General features: G+C 43.0%; 1 protein-coding gene across 1 annotated transcript in view; it reads left to right on the top strand.

Moving 5' to 3' along the window:
* The window catches only part of ITGA4 (integrin, alpha 4 (antigen CD49D, alpha 4 subunit of VLA-4 receptor)), an 84,427-nt gene that overhangs the window by 1,677 nt on the left and 72,603 nt on the right, over positions 1-10,147 (top strand). The window contains 1 exon segment of the mRNA XM_014547157.1: positions 3-179. Within this exon segment, the coding sequence (XP_014402643.1) occupies positions 3-179 (177 nt within the window).

Consider the following 10,147-nt stretch of genomic DNA (forward strand, 5'->3'; position numbering starts at 1 on the left):
GTCCCCGCGGCTCGGCTCCAGCTGCGCGCACGTGCGCGTTTCTCCGTTTCTCCGTAGGCTCGTCGTGGGGGCTCCCACCGCCGACTGGCTCGCCAACGCCTCCGTGGTGCATCCCGGGGCCATTTACAAATGCCAGATCGGACAGAACCCAAACCGGACTTGCCAACAGCTCCAGCTGGGTGAGTAGGATCTGGGACCAGGAGGGAGTGCACACACGCCCTCCCCCCAGCTCGGGGGCTCCACGGTCACACAAGTCCCGGAAGGACGCATGGTGCCTTCTGCTTCTAGGGTAAAGCAGACGGTTTTCACTCAACTCCACACCGTCTTCACTTCTTACCCCTAAAGGGGCCCCCTTCTTGCTGTCACCCTTCTCCTCCCTGTGCTAAGCCTTTAGCAATGAGTGCAGGTCTCTGACATAACTATGACTGAACTAGAGGGACATGTTTATAGTACCTTCCCCTTCCCCCATCCTTTTGTGAAACACATTGTAAAGTCTCAGCACATGAAGAACAGGATACAGCTAAGCCAAGACGGAAGAATTGTATTTCCATCATTGACCCACCAGCCTTGTTTAGAGAGCAAGGGGGCTAGGGGGCAGATCAGGAATCGCAGTTGGAATTGATCCCACATCCTGTCAAGTAGCTTGAGGGCTCTCTAAATCAGAAAACGCTGGAGCTTTACTTAGCATATAAAAATGTCAAAGAAGGACACAGGAAAATTCGGCATCTTCATTGTTAATACAATTAAATTAGCCGGAACATATAATTACTAGTTTTTATCTCCCAAAACGCTCATGTTAAATAGCTACTTCCATGTGAAGTCATTTCTTAATGTCTCTTCTTAGATTTGTGATGACTTAGAAAATGTGTTCTGAAGGGGGAGGGGAGAAAGTTCATGTTTCAAAGCACCAAAGCAGATTTGCTTTGCACAGACCCACAGGGTGGGGTGTGAAAGAGGAACTAATACTAATTCAGACCTATCTTGTTCTAAACACTGTTAGGCACTGCCATATATGTTGCTTAATGTTTTCCTCTCGGGCACCTCTGGGTCATCGTGGGCATTGTTCCTACTTAACACACAGAGGACTCTGTGACTCAGGGGGTTGCAAGTCCTTCTTCTAAAGGCTACTCAGCTAGTGAGTGGGAGATGGGACCCCACGTCTAAGTCAGGTCTGCTTGGGTCCAAAGTCCAAGCCCTGCTCTTTTCTGTACCCATCTTCAGTGCAAATGAAATGAAATGAAGAGTCCAATATGTTGCCTGCTGAGCTGACGAGTCATCTGTAAACGGTGAATAAAAGGTTATAATTGGTACCGTTTTCATATTGAGACTTTTGAGATAAGCTAGTTATTAAACCTTTAACCCCTTTTAATAGTAGTTTTTGCTTTTTCTCAAACTAGGAAGCTGGTTTTCTTCATTTGGAATGAATTCAAATAGAGTATGCATATAATGGGATTTTTGTTTTTAACTCAGAGAGCATCCATAAAGTCTAGGAGTTGTCAGTAGCACGTAGAATAAGCTCCAGTCACTCATGAAGCCTCTTCCATCCCCAAAAGCAGACTATTAAAGCATAACACATTCATAGACCTATATCTTTGGAATAATTCTGTAAAACATAATTTTCATTGCGTGAGGGAATTGTGGGATAAAGAATTAACAAGTGGAGCAGGCAACCTTGACCTGCCAGAGGATCTTGACAAGACTTCAGGAGGTAGAAATGTCATTTCTGTTATCCTGTCATAGTTTTCTGATCCATGACATTATAACTGCTGGTACCTGGCACTTAATTCCTATCTGGAAGGTCATGGAATCTATTTCTAGATGTCTGTATTTTAACTGGAAAGATGTCATTAGCATTATATAAAATTTCAGATAATAATGCCTGTCAAAATTGAAGGAAAACCTAAATTCTTTGGGCATTTGGAACATAGGGATCAACTACAGAAATATCCTTAGAGAAATGAGCACATGGTAAATGCAGAACAAAGACAAATTAAATGAAGATATAGTGATAGCTGAATGAATAAAAGCAAAGCAAAACTTTGTTGTCAACCTGATTGGTAAATAAGAGAAGTAATTAGAAATGATAAGCCAAAGGGATATTTTTAACTTTTAAATTTTGGGTCAGTTAAAGGCAAAAAGGAAGACAAGATTTCTATTCAATCACTGATTGTAACACTAGTGGCTGTAGTACTAGCTTTGCATATTAGCAAAAAAATTGACTAAAATTATTTTTCATGCAATGTTTTAAACAGTGCATCTTCTCTTCCTTTTATAAAGAAACTAGAGGCCCGGTGTACAACATTCGTGCACTGGGTGGAGGGGCAGGGGGGTCCCTCAGCCCCGCCTGCGCCCTCTCACAGTCTGGGAGCCCTTGGGGGATGTCCGACTAACAGCTTAGGGGAGCGGGCCTAAGCCTCAGTCTGACATCCTTAGTGCTGCTGTGGAGGCAGGAGAGGCTCCCTGCCACCACTGTTGCACTTGCCAGCCGTGAGCCTGGCTTCTGGCTGAGCAGCGCTCCCCCTGTGGGAGCGCACTGACCACCAGGGGGCAGCTCTTGCATGAGCATCTGCCCCCTGGTGATCAATGCGCGTCATAGCGACCAGTTGTTCCGCCATTTGGTCTACTTGCATATTAGCCTTTTATTATATAGGACTATGTATCTCCCCTTTATCCTCTTCTTGGGTAAAGGGGGGATAAATGGTGATGGAAGGAGGCTTGGTGATGGATGGGGTGTTGAACACACAATACAATGTACAGATGATGTATTATGGAATCGTACAGCTGAAACCTATATAATTTTATTAACCAACTAGAGGCCCAGTGCACAAAAATTTGTGCTCTGGGGGGGGGATTCACTCATCCTGGCCTGCGCCCATTTGCAGTCCAGGACCCCTTGGGGAATGTCCACCTGTCGATTTAGGCCCACTCCCCAGGGGATCAGGCCTAAGCTTGCAGTCAGACATCCTTCTGGCAGCCAGGGAGCCCTCGGGGGATGTTCGACTAAAGGCTTAGGCCCCCAAGGGATAGGGTCTAAACTGTTAGTTGGACATTCTTAGTGCTGCCACAGAGGTGGGAGAGGCTCCTGCCACCACCACTGCGCTGGCCAGCCATGAGCCAGCTTCTGGCTGAGTGGCACTCCCCATATGGAAGTGCATTGACCACCAGGGGTCAGCTCCTGCATTGAGCATCTGCCCCTTGGTGGCCAGTGCGCATCATAGTAAACGGTCATTCTGCCGCTCAGTCAATGTGCATATTAGCCTTTTATTATTATTATATAGGATGTCCCTATTTCCCCTTTTGCCCCCTCTACCCAGCTCTTGCCCCCCACTTCTCTCTGGCCATCACCATACTGTTGTCTGTGTCCATGGGTTGTGCATATATTTTCTTTGGCTAATCCCTTCTTTAAATTCACTTCTTTAAATTTTTATTTTCAGATAAGTGCTTATAACTGCACTATTATATATTTTCTATTATATCATTTAGAATTAAGATATTTTTTAATTGAACCCTTGTAAATTTTAGCACAATTTAATAAATTATGCTAGAAGCAATTAGGAGATTTTTCATGTAATGCAGATACATTTCAATTAATATTTTATTAATTTTTAATTTTTTAATATTTTAATTTGAAATAATCTCATACATGTAAAAAAACCTATAAAATACTACAGCATATTATATGTACCCTTCACCCAATTTCTTAGGTGTTAATAATTTAAACATAACCATTATACAACTAACAAAATTTGGAATATATTTTTCTTATAATCTCTTTAATGTTACTTAATCCATTTACTTTGTTTTTGTTAATCTTCACCCAAGGATATTTTTCCATTAAATTTTAGAGAGAGTGAAGGGAAAGGGAGAGACACATTGATTGGTTGCCTCCTGCACATGCTCTGATAGGGACTGGGGATCAAGCCAGCAACTGAGGTACAATCTGTCTTTTAATTGGTGCATTTATGCCACTGACTTTCAGAGTGCTTACTGATAGAGTTACTGCCATAATAGGTGGCTGCTGGGGCTTCTGCTGGCGGCTCGTGATGTCCTGCCCTGCCTGCGGTATGCAGATTAGCCATCATCTTTGTTGGTGGTTAATTTGCATATCGTGCTGATTAGCCAATGGGAGGCATAGTGAAGGTACGGTCAATTACCATGTTTGTCTATTATTAGATAGGATGTCACACCAATAAATTCAATAATTTTTTAAAAGTTAAATGTATAAATTAAAAGGTAACAGTTGAAATGAAACACAATGAAAAATATTTTCTTGTTGGCTGAACCAAAAAATCTTATAATAACTAAAGATTGAGCTATGATTGCCATGTCAATAAGGTATTTTCTTTCATTTAAAATAGCTTAACTTGAAAAGCCATAGATGAAGTTGAAATATCTCTTACATTGGTGCCTATCTCCTGCAAATTCAAAATACTATCCACATTGACTAGTCTTTAGGTCTCAGAATTTCAAATCAAAGTTTGATTCAAATAGACAATTCCCCATAAAAGAGGAGTTCAATATCCACCCCCCCCATGCCTCCCCTATCTTTGTGAATAATGTTGTTGCATATGTGGTATATTTACTGTAGCTATAATCTAAAGTGAGCAGCAAATGCCCATTTATCTAGAATGTTCAGGGTGTGAGACGTTGAGAGTAAGATACCCTTTTAGGGAAGTGAATTGACTGTAGAGAGGCACTTTCATCCTGCATGCAGACAGACTCACTCACCTCCCTGCCTACCTTGAGAAGCGCCTCTCCTCTCACTCCACTGGTAGTTCCCTGGATGAACCAAAAGGAAGTTAGTATTCCATCTGGAGGGTCTGAGCCCAGACTTGTTTGTGGAGACGTCATATCTGAGGAGGCTCTAGTGATTGCCGCTCATCCAGTTGCTTCTCATTTTTTGTTGTTGTTGTTTTGTTTATGTGTTTGATTTTTTAGAGAGAGAGGAAGGGAGAGGAATAGAGAGAAACATGGATGAGAGAGAAACATCTATCAGCTGCCTCCTGCACATCCCCTACTGGGGACTCAAGCCCGCAACCCAGGCATGTTCCCTGACTGGGAATCGAACCCATAAACTCTTGGGTCATGGGTTGATGTTCAACCATTGAGCCACACTGGCCAGGCTGCTTTTCCACTCATAGTCTGCATCCTTACTAAGGCTTTTAAAAAAGAAACTTTGATAGCAGATGGTTGTTAAAATAAGGCATCACAAATCACAACTGTATTACTATAGTTAATCATAGTCCATCCATGGATTACCAATATTCAAAGAATTAGAACATAATAAAATGCATAAATGATTATAAAACTATACTTTAAAATTTTTATTTAATTGGTTATTCAAAAAATATTTCAGATCTCTCATTACTTTGGAGTTGTCCCTAATAGCATTACACACATACACACACACACAATTACTCGGGTAATAGAGTCTAAAGTTACATAGGTACACTGCCCAATACAATAGTCAGTATGCCACCTGTGGCTATTGAGCACAAGAAATTTGGCTAGTTTACAGTGAGGGGTGCTATACTATAAATTGCATACTGGATTTCAAAGATAGTACAAAAAATAAAATACAATATTCCATTATTTTATTTTACTTTTTAAATATTTTTTATTGATTTCAGAGAGGAAGGAAGAGGGAGAGAGAGAGAGACAGAAACATCAGTGATGAGCGGGAATCATGGATCAGCTGCCTCTTGAACACCCCACACTGGGGATCTAGCCCGTAACCCAGGCATATGCCCTGACCGGGAATCAAACCATAACCAGGTTCATAGGTCGATGCTCAACCATGAGCCACACTGTGTGGGCTTCATTATTTTTTTTTTAGATATTGATTACATGTTGAAATAAATAGTTAAAAATTAATAGTGATTACATGTTTAAGTGATATTTTGGATGTACTGAGTTAAATAAAGTATATTGTTAAAATTAATTTCACTTTTTTTTTACTGTTTTAATGTTACTACTATAAAATTAAACATTTTATATGTGGCTTTATTATATTCCTGTTGAACAGCACTAATCTAGAGAAACATAATTTTCCTGCATAAACTAACACTAACTTTTTAGCAGGTGTCTATGCATAAATAGATAATACTTCCACTTTTCTTTTCCAGACCAAGCATTGTACAAGTGTCTATGCATAAATAGATAATACTTGCACTTTCCTTTTCCAGACCAAGCATTGTACAAGTACTAGATCTTTAAGATCCCTGCTTGTGCCTCTCTTTTTCTTGCTACGAAGAATGGTCCATCACAAGTCAGTCATCATTATTCCCCTTCAGATTTCTTTCTGAAAATTATATTACCTTCGCCAGCCTCCTGGTTTATATTACACTAGAGGCCCGGTGCATGAAATTCATGCATTGGGGGAAGGGGGTCCTTCAGCCCTGCCTGCCCCCTCTCACAATCCAGGAACCCTCAGGTAGGGTCCCTAGGCCTGGCTGGTGATCAGGACCTATCCGGGCTTTCCTTCCCCTGGCTGCCGGAAGCTGGCCCCGCCCCCACTGCTGCCACTGCTTGCCATCTGTGCGGTGCTGCCTCCCCTGCACCTGCCTCCAGTCGCCTTCCTCTGCCGGGGACAGGTGTAGGTGCAATCGCTTGGCTGGCCTGGGCCTCCCTCTGCGGAGTGATTGCTGGCCGGCCCTACACACCCACCACAGCGTTTTGGGCTTTCCTTCCCCTGGCTGCAGGAAGCTGGCCTCGCCCCCGCCGCTGCCACTGCTTGCCATCTGTGCGGTGCTGCCTCCCCTGCACCTGCCTCCAGTCGCCTTCCTCTGCCGGGGACAGGTGTAGGTGCAATCGCTTGGCTGGCCTGGGCCTCCCTCTGCGGAGTGATTGCTGGCCGGCCCTACACACCCACCACAGCGTTGCTGGCCGGTGGCCTGGACCTCTCTCCCAGCCAGAGCTCCACAATCCATGCTGCACAGAGGGAAGTCCCGCCCACCGAGCCAGGGCTCCACAATTGATCGCTGTGCAGAGGGTGGCCTGGGCCTTCCTCTTTGGGGCAATCATGGAGCCCTCCCCCACCGATCGCCCCACCGGCCGGTGGCTTGGACCTCCCTCTTTGGGGCGATCAATTGCAGAGCCCCCCCCAGCGATTGCCCCGCAGAGGGTGACCTGGGCCTCCCTCTGCTGGGCGATTGTGGGGTGATGGCAGGGCCCCCAACCAATCGCATTGCACCTGCCTTGGATGGCCTGGCTCCAGTGTGTGTCACAGCGTGGTCGTCCGGAAGGTCGTCTGGACGGTCATTCTGCTGTTTGGTCGTTCGGTCGATTTGCATATTATGCTTTTATTATTATAGATAATCTATTTGGAAGAAGTTAAGTCAGTTAGCATTGGATCATTAAACTTATGATTACCTCACTCTCACTTCTGCCTGATTTACAGGAATTATTTAGCTTAACATTAAAGGCAAACCTCCCAGTGTTGAAACTGTAAATATGTACTCAATAACTTTTCTTTTTCATTTGCACTACTCTTCAAATGGTAGCTTATGAGGCTGAGTTGATACAGACTGGTCATTTTGAAAAAATCATCTGTGAACATAGGTTGTTATGGTAATTATGCAGAAAAATCAAGACAGAGAGCTTCATTAATAAACTGTAACATTAAGAGAATTAAGTTCCCTGATTTCCAGCAATTTCCTAAACTCCATCTAAAAGAATGGTTTCCACCTAATAATTGGAGAGATGAGGTTTTCTAAATGCATTTTATTTTTGCCCTTAAGTTTACTTGATTACTGTGTAATATTTCTAATGACTAAAAAATATCTCCCATGACGGTGCTGTTCTGGAGTCAGTAATGGTAATCCATTACACATGAAGGTCATTTACTCATTCAGCCAATTATTGAGGGGTGACGAAGGGCCAGAACCTGGACAAACAGAAGACACATGATCCTTGCCCCAGCAAGTTTACAGTCTATTGGGTTCTTATTGGAAAGTATGGTGAGAAGATCTGAGGTCGGAGAATATGGTGATGTCTTCCTGAGAAATTGAAGTTCAAGTGGGGAACTAAATGAAAATCAGGAGTTAGATCGAGGTTACAGGAAAAGGTGTCAGACAGAGCAAACTATGCATGAAGACCCTGAGGTCTTTGAGAGCATGGCATCTTTGAACTGAAAGAAAAATGCAGGCAGTTGGACTGTGGAGGGTAAATTGGAGGGTAGGTTGGAGAGGTAAGCAAGGATTATTTGGGGTACAACTTCCTAAACTCTATTCAGGATTATGAATTTGTCCTATGGTAATTAACGCTGGGGAGTGGCATGATTTGATTTGTGTTTTAGATACTTCTGGTTGCAGAGTAGCGAATGCTTTGGAGGAAATGGGTTAAGATAGTGGCAGTAGGAGAAAAAAACAAACAGAGATTCTGCTATTATTTAAAAGACAGATTCAGCAGGATGTGATCACTATTAAATGAGAGATGAAGGAAATTTTCTTTAACACCAGGACATAATTTATTTTTAAATTAACCCAAAACAATACACTAACTTATACAGACAAAAGGTAGGTTTAGGAAAAAAATTCCACAGTTGATTCTCATATGTGACCTCCAACCCAATCTCCTTCATTTGAGAACTGTTAATATAAAGAAAGTATGCTTTACCTTTTAAGTATTCAGAGAAGAAGTTTTTAAAGATGTTACTGACGGTTTTGATGTGGGCTGTATGGTGCTGTGTCCTGTGAGACAGAAGTAAATACCTAGTCAGCAGTTGGAGGTATGGGTCAGGCGGGCAGGAGAGGTCTGTACCAGCAATTCAGAGTTGAAGGCAATTAGCCCAGCGATGGCAGTCAAAGCCCTGGAGTTCAATGAGTTTAATCTGGGAAATCTCCACCCTGAAAAGATTAGAGGACCCAGGATAGATCCCTGAGGATGCTACATTTGAGAGGTGGCTGGAACAATGCTGCTCTACTCAGGCCGCTATTTAGATTCTCCTGCAGAACGTTAAGAATACTGCTGTTTATTCCCTAAGATGTTGGGAGGTGGGTCTAGGAAGAGTGTAATATTGTAATTTATAGAAAGGAAAACGTATGTATTTGGTCTTTGTCCCTGTTTCTGGCACAAAACACCTAAAACCCTTATAATTTCCTGAGGGATAAGAGAGACAAAGATATCTATGGCTATTTTAATGAAGTGGTTTTTGGACCTCACTTAAGAATGGGGGCTGGGCCCAGCCGGTATGGCTCAGTGGTTGAGCACTGATCCATGCACTGAGAGATCACTGGTTGGATTCCCAGTCAGGGCACGTGCCCAGGTTGTGGGCTCGATCCCCGGCAGGGGTGTGCCAGAGCAGCTGATCGATGTTGATGTTTCTTTCTCATCGATGTTTCTATCTCTCTCACCCTCTCCTTTCCTTTCTCTCTAAAACCAATAAAAAAAATTTTGGCAACTATAAAATTAAAAAGAAAAAAGAATGGGGGCTGGTTACTAGTGGAGCCCACCAGATGATTAGAGTGCGGACTTTTCAGTCACACTTCCATGAGCTCCAAGATGGGGAAAGGGGCTGGAGGTGGAATCAATCACGAATGGCCAATGTTTTAATCAATTATGCCTATATAATGAAGCCTCCGTAAAAACTCAAAGGATAGAATGTGGAGAGCTTCCAGGTTGATGAACTCATTGGAACTGAGTGCAGAATCCTTAGTAGGGCGTAGGATCCTCTATGCAGCAGTTCTCAACCTGTGGGTCAGGAACAATGAAAATACATCCTGCATTTCAGATATTTACATTACGATTCATAACAGTAGCAAAATTACAGTTATGAAGTAGCAACAAAAATAATTTTATGGTTGGGGGTCACCACAACATGAGGAACTGTATTAAAGGGTCACGGCATTAGGAAGGTTGAGAACCACTGCTAGGTTCCCAAATGATACGAATATTCATCTCTTCTCCATGGTTGTGAACCACTGGAGAAGAGAAGAGAAGCCTGAAAAAATGCCTGAGGAGAAGCCAAAGGGATGATGGGGAGGACAGGTTGGTGTGGCATTATGGAGGTCTAAGGATGAGAGAATTTGAGAAGAGTGAGTGATTGACAGTATTAAAAGTTGCTCCTCCCGCAGGCTTGTCTCTTCCTTTTCCTACTTACTGTGACTCCATCCCTGTTGAGTTGGGTTGGGCCAAAAAAAAAAAAAAA

Source organism: Myotis brandtii, unplaced genomic scaffold (assembly GCF_000412655.1).
Source record: "Myotis brandtii unplaced genomic scaffold, ASM41265v1 scaffold112, whole genome shotgun sequence".
Lineage (NCBI taxonomy): Eukaryota > Metazoa > Chordata > Mammalia > Chiroptera > Vespertilionidae > Myotis > Myotis brandtii.